The sequence below is a fragment of the Brachyistius frenatus genome, unplaced genomic scaffold, assembly GCF_029030835.1.
Source record: "Brachyistius frenatus isolate BFR_SWC_R1_liver_20210118 unplaced genomic scaffold, ASM2903083v1 Contig_90, whole genome shotgun sequence".
In the NCBI taxonomy this organism is placed as follows: Eukaryota; Metazoa; Chordata; class Actinopteri; family Embiotocidae; genus Brachyistius; species Brachyistius frenatus.
In genome coordinates this window covers 1,213,965-1,231,821 of record NW_027210689.1, presented here as the reverse complement: position 1 = coordinate 1,231,821, position 17,857 = coordinate 1,213,965, and the positions used below count along the sequence as shown (strand labels likewise).

The 17,857-nt window shown below is 40.3% G+C and overlaps 1 protein-coding gene across 1 annotated transcript; it reads left to right on the top strand.

The window, feature by feature from the left end:
* Positions 1 to 1,369: 1,369 nt before the first annotated feature.
* On the top strand, positions 1,370 to 17,551 carry LOC138627698 (synembryn-A). The gene is made up of 13 exons (XM_069710213.1): positions 1,370 to 1,459; positions 2,878 to 2,925; positions 4,232 to 4,249; positions 7,290 to 7,385; positions 8,002 to 8,564; positions 9,153 to 9,288; positions 9,935 to 10,123; positions 11,771 to 11,865; positions 12,117 to 12,267; positions 13,870 to 13,965; positions 14,932 to 15,076; positions 15,766 to 16,048; positions 16,793 to 17,551. The coding sequence occupies exons 1-13, from the start codon at positions 1,370 to 1,372 to the stop codon at positions 16,950 to 16,952; spliced, it is 2,070 nt and encodes a 689-aa protein (XP_069566314.1). The 3' UTR covers positions 16,953 to 17,551.
* Positions 17,552 to 17,857: the final 306 nt, after the last annotated feature.

The following is a 17,857-nucleotide window of genomic DNA, read 5'->3' as shown; positions in this document are numbered from 1 at the left end:
CAGTTTACTGAGATGTGTTTGCATTTATTTTTTATTTTTTTATTGCTGGAAAAAGTACAGTTGCCTTTACTTCTGGTCATAAAACTTTTTCGTTGCTATTGTTTCATCAGATCGTTGTCATGATTAATGCATTATTTTCTTGTTATTACTTGATAGCAGTTATTTCAATGCGGCGAGATCATTTGGAGTGAAACACAATTTATTAAAAAGAAATGACAGTAATAAGTTCGAAAACGGATCTTCTTTACTGAACTTCTGCATGAGCTTCGTTTCATGTTTCATAAATATTGATCCTTCAGACAACCAAAGATGTGGAAGTGTATCTATCTATCTATCTATCTATCTATCTATCTATCTATCTATCTATCTATCTATCTATCTATCTATCTATCTATCTATCTATCTATCTATCTATCTATCTATCTATCTATCTATCTATCTATCTATCTATCTATCTATCTATCTGTCTGTCTATCTATCTATCTATCTATCTATCTATCTATCTATCTATCTATCTATCTATCTATCTATCTATCTATCTATCTATCTATCTATCTATCTATCTTGTCTATCTGTCTGTCTGTCTGTCTGTCTGTCTGTCTGTCTGTCTGTCGGTCGGTCGGTCGGTCGGTCGGTCGGTCGGTCGGTCGGTCGGTCGGTCGGTCTGTCTGTCTGTCTGTCTGTCTGTCTGTCTGTCTGTCTGTCTGTCTGTCTGTCTGTCTGTCTGTCTGTCTGTCTGTCTGTCTGTCTGTCTGTCTGTCTGTCTATCTATCTATCTATCTATCTATCTATCTATCTATCTATCTATCTATCTATCTATCTATCTATCTATCTATCTATCTATCTATCTATCTATCTATCTATCTATCTATCTATCTATCTATCTATCTATCTATCTATCTATCTATCTATCTATCTATCTATCTATCTATCTATCTATCTATCTATCTATCTATCTATCTATCTATCTATATACGTGTGTATATGTATATAGATGTTCTAAGTTTAGTCACAATGAAAAAATACTCCTGGATGATGGTGGTGATGATGATGATGGTGATGTCATGATGACGATGATGATGATGACGATAACAATGATGATGATAATGATGTCGACGATGGTGATGATTATGACGATGATGATAATGATGGCGATGATGATGATAACGATAAAAATAATGATAATGATGGTGATAATGATGATAATGATAACGATGATGATGATAATAATAATAATGACGATGACGATAATGATAATAATGATAATGATGATGATGATGACGACGATGATAATGACGATAATGATGATAATAATGATGACGATGATGATGATGACTGTTCTCTTCATCCCTCCTGCTGGGTTTCAGGCATGGTGCCAGACATGGAGCGGATCATTGAGAGCATCGTCCAGGGAAACCAGGACACCGTCCAGCTTCTACTGAGCAGCTACAATACCCAGGTCCCATACGGTTGCTATGACTACTACATCTGTCTGGCACTGGAAATATTCATTTTCGTAACCAGAGAAACAGTCTGCATGACATTTTCAGTGGCTGAATTAATTGGTTTGAAATGATGCTAAAGCAATGAGCACATCGCTCGTTCATCTGCACTGATGGAGCCTGTTGTCTGCACATTATAACATGTTGTCTGTTGTCATGACTACATCTCCCTCCTTCCTCTGCTCTGTGTTCTGATGTCATGACTACATCTCCCTCCTTCCTCTGCTCTGTGTTCTGATGTCATGACTACGTCTCCCTCCCTCCCATGCTCTGTGTTCTGTTGTCATGACTACATCTCCCTCCTTCCTCTGCTCTGTGTTCTGATGATGTCATGACTACGTCTCCCTCCCTCCCATGCTCTGTGTTCTGATGATGTCATGACTACATCTCCCTCCCTCCCATGCTCTGTGTTCTGTTGTCATGACTACATCTCCCTCCCTCCTCTGCTCTGTGTTCTGATGATGTCATGACTACATCTCCCTCCCTCCCTCTGTGTTCTGATGTCATCTGTCCCTCCCTCCCATGCTCTGTGTTCTGTTGTCATGACTACATCTCCCTCCCTTCCTCTGCTCTGTGTTCTGATGATGTCATCTGTCCCTTCTTCTGCTCTGTGTTCTGATGATGTCATGACTACATCTCCCTCCCTCCCCTGCTCTGTGTTCTGATGATGTCATGACTACATCTCCCTCCCTCCCATGCTCTGTGTTCTGATGATGTCATGACTACGTCTCCCTCCCTCTTCTGCTCTGTGTTCTGATGTCATGACTATGTCTCACTCCGTCCTCTGCGTGAAGGAGGACACTTGGGTTTTCTCTTTGGGTGTATCAGCCAGTGAATGATGTTGCAGCCAGAGGAGCTGTTTAACTGCTTTCTCTCAGGATGTACTGAAGTTAACCCTCGTTTGTGAGGTGGAGGATTTCTGGACAAATGATGGTTGCCCCTCTCTCTCTCTCTCTCTCTCTCTCTCTCTCTCTCTCTCTCTCTCTCTGTGTGTGTGTGTGTGTGTGTGTGTGTGTGTGCTCTTTTCGGTTGATTTTAGTTAACATTGGCAGAATTGTAACAACCCACTGTCACTCCCTCTAGTCACTGAATATGTTCCAGTTCTATATTGAATACTCACTGTAAGCTGGTTTTGTAAATGTCAGTAGGAAATCAAAATTGAATATCGTAATACAATAATATTGTGTTATAAACACACACACAAAAAAAACAGAGGTACGACTTGATTTCCTTCATATATTGTCTTTGTGAAATAGAAGTTGCAGATCGATTGACATGCAGATATTGTATCATAACCTTTTTGGTGCAAGTTGTAAAATATTTGATTTGTTTTCTTCCACTTTACTGAGTCGTGTATCTTCTTGTTTTTCCACAGTATGCAGATTGCTTCTTTTTCAACACTGAGGTGCAGGAGAGAAAAAAGGTCAGCATCTTTAATTATTGTGCTTTTTTTTTCTCACCGCCCCCTTCACCTCAACCTATCGTACACCTTAACACAACGCTTATTCAACATCCGACCTCATCTATTAAAATGTTTGAAAATACCAAACATTTACTGGCAGCATGTACACAGGTCATATTTAAACTATTAAAAAAAAAAAAAAAAAACGCTTATTAAGTTGCGGCAGTAAAAAAAAAGAAACAACAACAAAAAAATTGTCAGTAAAATAAACAAAGACCTAAAGTAGTGTTAACACATTTCAGTGAGATATTTCTGAAGATATTTCTGTGGTCCTTTAAAGGAAAAAAAAAAACTTTTCTGCATGCGCTAAACTTCGCGTGTCCTTTGCAAATGTTTAGTGACTTTATATTTAGGTTGGCCTCTCTGTAACTGTGGTACTGTTGGCAGAGTGATCAACAGGATGTGCTATATACAAGATTAACCCAATCTACAACAACAAAGAAGCAATCAACGTTTTGGAGAACTTTAATGTCGCTCAATGCTTACCAAGTGAAAGTCCTATTTTGAGGCCCAGTAACCATCCAGTGTTTGAGCAGTGCACGTAAAAATACAGACTGGATGTTATTTTGACAGTTCATTTAGAAGGGGTGGCATGTTGAGATTGATACGTTATGATGAGGGAGGACATCAGTGGAAAATTATTCAGACGAGGAAGATGAGCTTCCATGGTTCCACCTCACAGGATGTTTAACAATAGGTTAGGTTAGGTAGTTACTTTATTAATCCATGAGGGGAATTTTTTTTTCGCTACAGCAGCATACAGAAGCAATATTATTATAGACTAATAGAAAAGCAATAAAATAGCAGTAAAAAATATTAAATATAAATATAAAATATAAAATGCACAGTATATACAGTACAGTATATATCTATATATATATTATATACAAACAACCAAGAAACACAGACAACAGTGTTATTGTTGTGTGATGGATTTTGCCAGAGGTGAGTTATTGTAAAGTCTTATTGCGGTCGGCAGGAATGATCTCCTGTATCAGGAATGATCTCCTGTATCTGTCCTTGTGACAGCGGAGCTGGAGGAATCTTTTAGAGAAAGTGCTCCTCTGTCCCTGCAGCAGGTGGTGGAGAGTGTCTCAGTAGTAGCAATAGTGTCTCAGAATAACTTGTCTCTATCTCTGATGCTGTGGTTCTGCTGATGCCCCTCTCCTTCCCCCATCTTAATTGTCATCTTTCTGTAATGCTTTAATCTCAACACTGCTTTTAACGCATGCAATTCTGTCGCTGTTCGTGGACAAACTGGCTGCAGCAACGGCGGCTGGAAGAGGTAAATAAAGAGAGAGAGTGCTGACTGTGAGTTTACTGTGTATTACAGTAATCTGAAAGAGTGCTTAGAATGCTGAGTCACTGTGTGTGTGTGTGTGTGTGTGTGTGTGTGTGTGTGTGTGTGTGTGTGTGTGTGTGTGTGTGTGTGTGTGTGTGTGTGTGTGTGTGTGTGTGTGTGTGTCTACGTGTCTGTGTGTTTCAACACCGACAGTTAATCATGTGTAGATGTTCCAAAGCTGCTTGGAGCGTGTGGACTGCGTTGACCTTCATCCTGCAGACATGCTGAAGCTGCAGGTGCAGGAAGCTTCTGTTCTCTCTGACAATCAATATTATCAAGAACATCAAGAGCATGTGCTCTACTGGGTTAGATTTGACATCCTCAGCCTTATTGGAGATTCTCCAGGAGGAGAATTCTAACCCTTCTTGCCACAGATGATAAAAGTCATTTCCTCCGCGTGGAGTAATCGCAGTGTTTTCTCGATAGTATGAGGGTGAACGGCTTTTACAATATGAGCCAGTGTGAGAAAAGCTTCCCCAGCCTTTGAAATGGGAGATGCACGGTTCTCGATGGTCGTTTTTTTGTTGTTAAAATGAAATTTTCTTTTCAAATGAAATAAAAAATCAGACGGCTTCATGCTGTCAGTGGTCAAAACGTCCGAACCCACACAACTCACGGAGGTCTTCACAACTCCTCTGGTCCCGGGAGGGTAAACTAAACTGAACTGGCTGCCATGGAAACGTCTTTTCACTCTATTGTTAGACTGGCAGCGGCTCAACTCCAAAGTCCGACTCCTTTTCAGCATTTAAAGTTTCGTCGGAACTGTCAGGTTTAACGTCGTCACTTGTAGCTTCATTTCCAAATCTCCTCTCATTCTGCTGCTCAAAGACTTCAAGTTAACGTTAGCATTGTGCTGCGTTGGACGTGATGTAAGATCCCCATACACAGTGTAGGTCTGCCAGGTTCAGACCCAGTCTGGCTTTTGGATTTGGTTTCAGAGGTATTTAAGTGACAAACTAATTCAATTAATGTGGCCAGATTCCAGACAGGTGATGAGAATGAGACAGGCATAGATGATGATGATGATGATGATGATAATGATTATGTGTTGATGATGATGATGATGATGATGATAATGATTATGTGTTGATGATGTTGATGATTGTGTTGATGCTGATGGTGTTGATGATGATGATGATGATTATGTGTTGATGATGATGATGATGATTGTGTGTTGATGCTGATGATTGTGTTGATGCTGCTGCTGCTGCTGATTTTGTGTTGATGATGATGATTGTGTGTTGATGCTGATTGTGTGTTGATGATGATGATGATGATGATGATGATTATGTGTTGATGATGATGATGATGATTGTGTGTTGATGCTGATTTTGTGTTGATGATGATGATTGTGTTGATGCTGATTGTGTGTTGATTATGATGATGATTGTGTTGATGATGATGATGATTGTGTTGATGCTGATTGTGTGTTGATGATAATGATGATTATGTGATGATGATGATGATTGTGTTGATGCTGATTGTGTGTTGATGCTAATGATGATTATGTGTTGATGATGATTGTGTTGATGCTGATTGTGTGTTGATGATGATGATGATTGTGTGTTGATGCTGATTGTGTGTTGATGATGATGATGATTGTGTTGACGCTGATGCTGATTGTGTTGATGCTGATTGTGTGTTGATTATGATGATGATTGTGTTGATGATGATGATGATTGTGTTGATGCTGATTGTGTGTTGATGATGCTGATTGTGTGTTGATGATAATGATGATTATGTGTTGATGATGATGATTGTGTTGATGCTGATTGTGTGTTGATGATGATGATTGTATGTTGATGATAATGATGATTATGTGTTGATGATGATGATTGTGTTGATGCTGATTGTGTGTTGATGATAATGATGATTATGTGTTGATGATGATGATTGTGTTGATGCTGATTGTGTGTTGATGATGATGATGATTGTGTGTTGATGATGATGATGATTATGTGTTGATGATGTTGATGATTGTGTTGATGCTGATGGTGTTGATGATGATGATGATTGTGTGATGATGATGATGATGATTGTGTTGTGTTGATGATGATTGTGTTGATGCTGATTGATGATGATGATTGTGTTGATGATGCTGATTGTGTGTTGATTATGATGATGATGATGATTGTGTTGATGATGATGATGATTGTGATTGTGTTGATGCTGATTGTGTGTTGATGCTGATTGTGTGTTGATGATATGATGATGATGATTGTGTTGATGATGATGATGATGTGTTGATGCTGATTGTGTGTTGATGATAATGATGATTATGTGTTGATGATGATTGATGATGTTGTTGATGTGTGTTGATGATTGTGTGTTGATGATTGTGTGTTGATGATGATGATGATTGTTGTGTGATGATGATGATTGTGTGTTGATGATGATGATGATTGTGTGTTGATGTGTGATGATGATGATTGTGTTGATGCTGATTGTGTGTTGATGATGATTGTGTGTTGATGATTGTTATGTGTTGATGATGATGATTGTGTTGATGCTGATTGTGTGTTGATGCTAATGATGATTGTGTTGATGCTGATTGTGTGTTGATGCTAATGATGATTGTGTTGATGCTGATTGTGTGTTGATGATGATGATGATTGTGTGTTGATGCTGATTGTGTGTTGATGATGATGATGATTGTGTTGACGCTGATGCTGATTGTGTGTTGATTATGATGATGATTGTGTTGATGATGATGATGATTGTGTTGATGATGATGATGATTGTGTTGATGCTGATTGTGTGTTGATGATGATGATTGTGTGTTGATGATAATGATGATTATGTGTTGATGATGATGATTGTGTTGATGCTGATTGTGTGTTGATGATGATGATGATGATTGTGTGTTGATGATGATGATGATTGTGTTGATGCTGATTGTGTATTGATGATGATGCTGATTGTGTTGACGCTGATGCTGATTGTGTGTTGATGACGATGATGATTCTCCATCTTGGTCCAACAGTTCAGGAAGAACAAAGTGAGAGACGTTGCTCCTGATTCTGATTCTGATTCTGACTTTGACCCAGATGATGACAAACCGGATCTTCTTCTCAGAGAGGTAGGCCAGTGATTGAATCGGTCTCTGGGTGTGAGGTTGAGTGTGAGGGTGTGTGTCTGTCTGTATGTGTGCGCGCGTGTGTGTGTGTGTGTGTGTGTGTGTGTGTGTGTGTGTGTGTGTGTGTGTGTGTGTGTGTGTGTGTGTGTGTGTGTGTGTGTGTGCAGAAATGTCAGAAGCACCAGGTTTTTGCAGAAGAAGTTGTCGGTATATCCCACATATCTCATACATCTCGTATAGCTCATATATGTCTTACATCTCATATCTCTTCTATCTCATATATCAAATATTTCTTATATCTCAAATATCTCGTATATCTCATATTTTGTATAGCTCATATATTTTGTATCTCATATAGCTCGTATATCTTGCATCGCATATATCTCATATCTAATACATCTTATATATCTCTTATCTCATACATCTCATATCTTTTGTATCTTATCGCTTATCAGATGTGATAAGTTTGACTTCTCAGCTGTGTCTTGTTGTCGAGTGACTCCTCAGTTAAACGTCTACTGCCTGTATGCTCGTAGTTTCTTTCATTCTTTTCCTCTTCCAATGATGCTTCTCAACCTTCATCGATGTAACTTCTCCGTCTCCACTAAATATTTCTCAGCATCTGGCCGCCGCCCTGCTGTCCTTCATCGGCAGTCAGCTGCAGCCAGCCGTTTTAAGGGTTTGCCTACATACTCTGCGTATCCTGTCCCGTGACCGGAGGGCCCTGGGGCCCTTGGTGAATGACAGCGCCCTTCTCACCTTCGCACACCTGGGAGGCATCACATTACCGCAGGGACGTCCACTGCAAGAAAAGACAACAGACGCAGAAGACGAGTCAGCCCGAACACACGATCAGATCGGCGGAGGAGAGGCGAGCAGCCACGATGAAGCCGCCGTCGCTGACGCTCAACCGGCGTCCGTCAGCTCGGCCATTTCCTTTTCTATATCTGTGGGCGTGGCTGGCGCGGCCGCCACAAACAGCTCACCATATCACAGCTCCAAGCCGAGAGGGGATGGAGGTCAGGTGGTGCTCGCCCGTGGAAAGAAAGACAACCGGGAGGAGAACAGCGAGGAGGAGGAGCAGGAGGAGGACGGGGAGGCGTGTAGGAAGGAGGCCATGAAAGTCTTGTGTAACATCATCTATAACAGCCCTCGGGCCCAGGAGAGGGCCAGTGCACTCAGGTGACACCCTCTTAAAATGCGTCCATTTAGCCAGACAATTCTAACAATGAGGATTAAACTTCAGTCGTTATTAAAATCATTAATACCCCAGACATCGGTGAAGCTACATAACACGAAGACAAGTCATTGGCAAGCACCATCAAAATTGTGTTCCAATAGCTGAATAAAAGTTCGATGCAGTTCCAGTTTGGCAAAATATCTGACGCTCATAAGATTTATAATAATAGTATCTAAAAACTTTAGAATAGAAAACCAAACAAACAAATGGTGTCAGTGAGTTTTACAGGATGTGAAGACTACAACTTTTTTAAAACATCACCAATCAACCAATCAACTTCACAGACTTTTCCTTTTCATGGATGCTGCTTGAGTCTGATTACATGATCTTATCTGCTGTGAACTGAGATGAATTGTTTGAACAATAATTCCACCAAATTGCATGCATTGGAACTATTCCTTTATTCATTCATTATATTAAATATGAGCTGTTTCTATAACACAAAAAAGGTGATTTTTGAATGGTGCTCACCAGCTGCTGATCAACTTCTGCCCCCCCCCCCCCCCCCCCCGCTCCTGTTTCCATGGAAGGCTTCTTCAAGGTTTGTGGGAGAGTCTGAAGCGTGGCATCTGGAGTGAGGAGCCGCCCACTGACCACTTTTACAAGCTGAGACTTCTCTTCCTACTGACAGCCCTGAGGCCTGAGCTCCGGCTGCAGCTGCAACAGGTACACGCTTTCAAATCTGAGAAAGACCGGAGTGGATTCAATTATGTTTTAGAAATGTTTTCTTGAGAAAACAAAATCATAATTTTGTGATCCTGAAAAACCAAACATACACTGTGATCAACATTTCTCAAACTTCCTTCACCGAATGATTTGACGTCTCTTCAGCTTCTCTCTGCAGCTCTTCCAAGAACAGGCTGCTTTGTGTCTATGTCTTTCAGGTGCATTGATATCAATCAATATATTACTTATGTACATACATTCGCACATACATATATAGAGAGTTGTTCTGCTGCTGGTCATAGAATACTAAGACATTATCATTATTACCGCTTTACAATCTCAGTGAAAGTTTACTAATTATTCCTCATTAAAACCTACTAAGCGTACACAATACGCGCACCTAATGTAATTGTAGTCAGACAATAACTTCAATAAATTATATAGTAATAGTTCTATGATCAGGATATGAAATTGGAATAATAACACCACCTGTGCACTCATCATATCACACAAACATGTCAGTTTTCACTCTAATCAGTGTACAGTGCTGCTTTAAAATCAGAAACATTATGAATTTCCCTATCTGTGTCAAAAATCAGCGCTTTACATCGTCTTCAGAGCTCAGCATTGTTTCCCCCCCCATCAGGAGCGAGGCGTGTCGGTGCTGACCAAAGGCCTGGAGCAGAGCCTGGCGGTGAGGTGGGGGGAGGGGCACGAGGTGCTCACCGACAGAACGGCCCCTCCCATCTCAAGGGAGGCGTCGCAGGATGTCATCGAGATCCTCAAGACTCTCTTCAATATCGCTCACAGGTTATACAGGCAGGAGCCGGACGAGGTGAAGATGCACAAATTTAACTTGCTCACAACTCAAGAAGCCACACATTTGATCTAAATGTTGATTAAGCTGCATGTTTGGCCCGTCATCGGGTACTGTTGGATCCAAGAGCTTCAGCCAATCCAAGCAGCTGCTGAAACTCGGTTAACACCTTCACACTGCAGGTTGCTGTGGTCACATATTGTAGTAAAAAGCAGTCAGAGATGTGCAATTTGTGTTATCATGGGGCCCAATGGGAGCATTTGTTGATCCGTTGACAGGCTGCTGATACTCCAGAGCTGGTTGGGGCCAAAGATTCTCACAAACGTCAGTCAGATGAAACATCGATGAGTCAGGCAGATGAGACAAACATAACTCAACTAGAAGCTCCCTCCGGTCTGCACTCTCTCTGCTGTAGTGGACACTTGAAGGAAATTTTGTTTTATAGATTTGACAAACATCAAAGTTCTGTCAACCTGTCGGCTTCAACTGTCGCTCACAGCTTCACTTCTCCGTGAATACAGTCCGGCCCGTATCAGAGTTAGCTCAGCCACTCTGAAGGGAGGACCAATCAGAGACCAGCGTCGGTGGTTAACCATGTTTGTCCCGCCCTTCCTTCGCTGCGATTGGACGGCCTGTGACAGTTGACGAGCGCAACGTTAATATTTTTTAACTCTCGCTGACTGGAATAAAACACTGAACTCTGAGCTCCTCGTTAAGCTGCTGGAGTTCATTTAACAAATATTTTGTACTCAGTAAAAACCCGGTAGGTAGTTGTAGCGGTGGCAGAGTGTTAGCCAGTTTTAGTTCATGCTGATTGGTTAAAATGAACCCGAGGTCTACGCCCAGTAGGATGGAACGACTTTAGATGTTCCTCTATGGAGGGCCAGACCAGATATTCAGAGTTTAAGTCCCATCATGAAAACAAGGTCCAGTTCACACCAGGTTAGGTTCTGTCCGGTGATCGGATTAAAAAAAAGTTAAATATACTTTACAATATTCCAGAGCAGATTAAAACTAATCCAGTCATCCTCACTTATTGTTATTCTTTACTGTACTTTGTCTTCCTGGACATTAATATATCACACAATCAGGACTCATTTGCTTCTTACATAAAAATAAAGAAAGTGGTTCTGCTCACTAAATCCATAATCCGTCCATCTACTCATTCATTCACCACTGTGTGTTTGGGTTCTGGTAACAACATCAGTCGACAAAGAAAGTAGGCGAAACATTCTTCTCCCAATACCACATCCTCCAGCTCTCACTGGGGCATCTGAAGCATCTGAAGGCCAGAGTGGGTATGAAGTCTCTCCAGCATGTTCTGGTTCTGACCCGTGGTCATGAATGGAATATTTCCACTGGAAGGTTGTTTGGAGAGACATTCAAATCAGATATGTTGAACCATCCAACTGACTCCTCCACTCCTCAGTAAGAGCGAGCCGGTCTGATAGATGTGATGTTAGATACGCAGCCACAAGCTTTCTAAAGGAAGGGAGAGCGGTGCGTTCACCATCTGCTCTTTGTTTTTAAAAATGGTAAACCCGCCATCCTGGTTATCAAGTCAGCCCGCATGTTTCCACGTCTGTGTGCATATTCACATAAAAGTGACAAAGTCTTCTGGCAGCAGAAACCTGTGATTTCCCATTTGTGTTTTTTTTTTTTCAGGAGGATGCTGCCCTGTATCGCCACCTAGCGGCGGTGCTCCGCCACTGCCTGCTGTTGCCATGTGATGGGGAAGACACGTTGGATGAACTCCAAGGGTAAGACGTGCTGTTTTAAAATTGAACACATCACTACATTTATTATACAAAATAAATGGAATATTGGACTCGATGTGATTTATAATTTTTTTTCCTATGAAGTGTAACTGTTACTAAACTATCTATCTATAAATAGACAAGGAGATCAATGTTGTCATGTCAGGATGAAGCGGGTTTATGAATGGATGTTATTATGTATAGATAATGTTCTTAATATTAGTGTTAAAAAAAGTTTTGACTTCTTTCCACAGACATACAGTAAACATCCTGTCAGCACTGCCGCTGACATGTCTGGACGTCCTGCTGTCTGTCCATGTGGACAAGGCATCCTATAAGTGCGAGGGAGTCAACATGGACTGTGTCCACACATTGCTGCTGTTTATGGACAGACGCCTGAACAGGGCAAGTTATCTGTCCTCAAAAAATCACAATCTAGCAATCCAAATATTTTTGTAAAATCAATCACTCCCTGCAATACTTGCCGGAGCTTGCGATTCTCTAAAATTCAAGCAATTTCTCCACAACAGTACTTAATAGGAGCTCTGCTGAAGACTTTGCAGCACAAAGAAAGCCTTTACAAACAAAACTTGCTGCATCAGCAAAGGATTCATGGATGACTGAAAAAAGAAGGGGCAAAACTGAAAGTGAAACTGAAATTTGGTTTTATGTGTCACAACCTGGTTCAAGGCCGCAGAAAAGGAGAGACCACATGAGTTGTAACTAAAAAAAAAAATTACAAAAATTAAGTTACTATTTGCAAAACTAAAAGTGAAATAAACTTAAGGGCAAATGAAACAAAGAGAGAGAGAAGAACTGCCACCACCTTATATTGTGGAGACAGAGCAGGTGAGCTTCCATGGTGGCCTGACTCCGCCCACCAGACGCCTCTTTAAATTATGAAAACAAAATAGATGAGAACTATAATATTTTCAGACATTTAAATAATGTGCAGTATGTTTATCACGATCACGTACAGTGGAACTCCGCTTGATAGTTTGGCCAATTCCGCAATTTTATAGTGAAAAAAAAAATCACATAAAAGTATTCAATGAGAGTCAAAGTGTCAGTGTTACCTCACCAAACATGTTCGGCCATTTCTCAAGAATTCATATAATTATGACAAAATTTCACATAAATATATAAAAGGATGCAATAATGAATTGATGACATCAACATCTTCTTTAAAAACATTTTTAATGGCAATTATCTTTGGGACAGAAGGAGATTGTGACCACAGTGATTATATAGATGACTGTTGGGTTGAAGGTGTTTGGCAGGTTTTCATCATTCAGAATGTGCGCCATCCATATTATAAGTATGGTCTAATTTCAAAATCTGATCAAAATCAGCTTTATTGGCCAAGCATCTAAACACATAAAAATTCCTTGTAAATCTTCACTGCATACTTAAATATTATTTTAGTCTGGACATTCAAGGAATTAAACTGCAACCTGACTGGTTGGTGAAGGATTACAGTCACAAGGATTATTAGTATATTAGTAGTATATATTATTAGTATTTCCAGTTTGGTTAATTGTCTGCAGGTCTGTTTTCAGAATAGAATTTCAGCTTTGGACAAAAAGTGATGAAGCCACAGGGAAACATTGTGATATTTATTAGATAACTGCTGTTCATGCAACAACATCTATTGGGAAATCTCTGTTTGCTGCACATTAGACAAATTGAATATGGATCCTGACTTGGTCCTTGATCTCAATGAAAAAGGAGAAACAGGATCTCTGATATAAAGGATGCTTGTCAGTGCTCACCTTATCATACCAGTTTCCCGTGCATACATGTGTTTTGTATTGACAAATAGATTTGGTAATTATTGGCTGGCCATTCAGCACAGACTGAAAGAGACATCAGAGTAGACAGCGATGGTGATGGGTTGGGCCAAAAACCAAATCTTCCTCACAAAAAACACATGTAATGACTTTGAACATTGCCATCCAGATGTGGCATTCTCCCACTGATACATGTGAAACTGCTTTATGTATACAGGGTCAGACGCTGAAGGAGAAACTGACCCCCGTACTAAATCTACTGACGGAGAGCTCTCGGGTACACAGGGAGACGCGTCACTACTTACGGCAAAAGGTAAGGTATTTATGAGATTTTACTTTGGTAAGAGTGCACCGAACATTTTGAGTATAATCACTGATAATCATTGCACAAGGAAATTATTCTCTTCACTCATTAGAAGTGCGCTTCTGTTCACAGGAGTTTAATACTGCTAACCGTCTTGAAATGACCATTCATTGGCTGAAAAATCTTCTCCTGTAAATTTGACCCCTGTTGTTTAGACGCAGCCTACCTGAACATCTACCTCTCTGAGACTCCATTCCTCAGTTTGTTATATCTATTATCTGGATGCTAATTTGCTGGAGAAACTTTTTAAGCCACAACGATTTTCAAGGCCAACCAGATGCCCTTTATTTTCTTTAAATGGAACCCAAACAGTCAAATACTCTGACTTTACACTTTGAGATATAAAGCAGGTTGGAAGATGCAGATTCAGCCAGAATATTAAAATATATAGTGAATAACATATTACCTCTCTGGAACATAATGAATAAACAACTTTGAGTTAGTACCTATAACAGGGGTTAACCTTGGTGCTCTGTACAGTCACCACTTACAGCTTATTTTCTTTATATATCTTTTTCATTAAGTGTTTAGTCTGGTTCATGAAAATAAAACATTTTTGAGGACAGCCAGTTGCCAAGTAAATAGCAGAAGATGGTTTATTTTTATTGACCTCGAGGTTATAGGCCCAGCACGCTTCCACTGCACCACTTTACTGTCACTCCTACCAGAAACAATGGTTGAAGGGTCCAGTGGCTCCTCCTCCAGGACTCATGTGGCTCTTCCTGGAGGAATCATGTAGCTCCTCCTCCAGGATTGACATGGCTCCTCCTCCAGGATTCATGTGGCTCCTCCTCCAGGATTCACACTGGTGTTTGTTAATTAAGGAAACCATCAGATTAGAGTGTTTCTTGTCAGGTGACTTTTGCATTGGAGATGCTATCATTGACCTTATTGACCCCCTTATTTGTTTACCAGATTTTACCTCCACTGAGGGACGTTGCCATCCGACCCGAGCAGGACAACACACTGAGGGGCCAACTCGTCCGCCTGATGACGCACGTTGACACGGACGTGAAAGATTGTGCTGCTGAGCTGCTGTTTGTGCTCTGTAAAGAAAATGGTAATGCCACCAGACGAAGTTACTACCACAGCAAAAACCCTGTGAAGCTACTTTTTTTTTTTTTAATTTAAAACTTGTTTGGATGCTTTTGATAAGTGAAAACTCCCTTTCGAAACATTTACTTTTGAGTCCTACTGAGGAGAGGCTGTCATATTTACGTGCCTTTTCCCGATGAATTCTTAAAGGCCTGACTGTGTTTGAGGTGATTTATTGTAAACATGTCACCAATGAAAAGCACAAAGACTCGCACTAACCATGACTGTTTTCAGGCTTCAGCTCTGATTTTAAAGATTGTTCTGAGAAAACCTGGTAATATCTAATATATAATCTGTGTATATATGATCTATGCTTCTCAGTTTAATGGGATTAGGATGGAGGAAAGTAAAAGTGCAACTCTGTCCAACATTTACAGTCCTCCTTGGCTTTCTTCTCTGATTAGTCACGCTGCAGGTGAATGTGTATTCGGCCTCTCCAAGGGGACTGTGGTGGATGTGACCGAGTCCATAGCAGAATTTTAGAGCTGTGAGATTTCAGATTGAAATCTTTTAAATACAATGGAATCACTATCACACACAAAAACACGAATTAGCTTTCATAAATATGCCTCAAGAGATTAACTGGACACCTCTGAATGACTTCACATGTGAAGAGAGCTTACAGTAAAGTTTGCATCTCATGTCCCTTCACAGTCCGCCGGTTTGTCAAATATACGGGTTACGGCAATGCTGCTGGACTGCTGGCAGCTCGGGGACTACTGAATGGTCGAAGGAACTCCGTTGAAGGCCACTACGCCTCCCAGTACTCCAGTGACTCTGACTCGGACACGGAGGAGTATCGTGAGGCCAAAGCAAGGATTAACCTGGTGACTGGCCGGGTGGAGGCAGAGCAGCCGGATCCAATGGAGGGCATGACAGAGGAAGAGAAGGAGGCAGAAGCCTGTCGCCTCATCGGCATGATCAACAGACTATCGCAGTGAGTGTGGTTATATGATAATGCAGATCAAATACTCTAAACCTGTAACCGTCTTTCAGGCTTTACCTTAAAAATCGGTGTCACTTCTACTTTTCCGACAGATTGTCAGAATCGGAATGCAATTGACGTTAGTTGAATGAAATTGATAAACAATCCAAATAGGTGTAACACAAGGACAATGGAAAAACAAAATAGAAATGGGATGGTAACGTTTGTGGCAGTTGGGATAAAAATGAAAGTAATTGGTAAATACTAAATGAAATATGAATAACTGACAAGTTGAATGTTTTCAAAAGTAAAGCTGATTTGGTTAAAAGGCTTTTTTCACATATTCAAATACCAAAATACCAGTTCAGTTTTGAATAGGCACCTGCCAATTTTGCAGAATTTCTTGCTTAGAGACCTGAACCTTGGACCTACTGCTTCCCAACCAACAGCCTCACTGACTGCACAACAGTGAAACGAGAGCAAAAAAATCTCTTTTAGGGGATAAAGTTTGTGGTAGTTGAGACAGAAATCCAAGAACTTGATGAATACTAAATTAATTTTGAATGACCTACAAGCATAAAAGGTAACAAAAAAGTTGATGTCTTCAAAAGTAAAATAAAAAATAAAGCTGATTTGGTTAAAAGGCTTCTTCACATATTCAAATATCTAAATACCAGTTAATTTTCAATGAATACACTTGACAGAGTTCTGTGGTGTGAAGACTGATGGATATCCTCCTTTTTGTCTCGTACCCAGAGACCAAATCATTCAGCCGATGGGTGTGACTGCTCAGGGCAGACTGGTTCCATTTTGGGGCCAAATGAGGAGCTACACGTTGGATGAAGAGGAAGAGGAAGATGAAGAGGAGGATCTGAATGTGATGCCAGAGGGGAGGAAAGACAACCAGATGAAATAGAATGATGTAAACAGGCAGCAGTACACCGACAGGACGGAGACACAGACAGTGATCTTTTTTTACTTCATTGTTTATAGTGCAGATTTCACTGACTACTATATCCATACCCAGACGCTGTTAGAGCAGATTCTACATCATAACAGCTGCATTTAGAGATCTGTTGTTTTAAATGGCCATCCTACACCAAAAGTTCACATCACTTCAGATTTGAATCCATTTTTGCACTGACATTTGGGACATCAGCTAACTGCTGCACCAACTTTGAAAGACAGTAAAAGAAATGGCTTTGCGTGATATTTAGAAGAATAATGCTCAAAGAATATATAAAAGGAGAATCCAACAAGACACGTGTGTGAAGGTGTTTGAGTGGGAATGTGAGAACGGGGAAAGACAGAAATTTTAACATACTGTACATTTTTTTCAGTGTGCTGCATCTATGTTGTTTATCTTATTTTTGTAGTAAAGGTTTTGAGCACCATTGCAGAAAATACATTAGGAGGAAGCTGTTTATGTATAAATGAATGTGTGCCCACAGTAAACTATGCTGTAAGCTTGTAGATTTTTTTTTCTCATGCTAAGACACAAATTAAATTTTCTCAAATTCAGTATGGCAATTTATCCTATTCTACTTCATATATCAATTGTTTGAGGTGTAAAAAAAGTTCACTTTTCTGTATTTATCAATAATCGTATATTTGGATCTCTTAAAACAATAGGTTGACGAGGTGATTGACAATAATTGGACATGGTTAAAGTTCAAATGAACAGAAAATGGTAGAGAGGAAACATGATTGTCTGTTGGACATGTTGGACCATTAACTTATACCTATGAGTTGGGTTTAAGGATTAAAAAGGACATTTTGACAGACATGCAGGTATAACCTGGCTTATTTCCTAGATATCGC

Bases quoted from the DNA above. Each gene is read 5' to 3' on its own strand.
- LOC138627698 (XM_069710213.1), top strand. From the start codon at position 1,370: ATGGTGCCAGACATGGAGCGGATCATTGAGAGCATCGTCCAGGGAAAC. The intron at 12,268-13,869 runs GCAAGTTATCTG...TTATGTATACAG, and splicing joins TGGACAGACGCCTGAACAGG to GGTCAGACGCTGAAGGAGAA. The intron at 13,966-14,931 runs GTAAGGTATTTA...TTTGTTTACCAG, and splicing joins GTCACTACTTACGGCAAAAG to ATTTTACCTCCACTGAGGGA.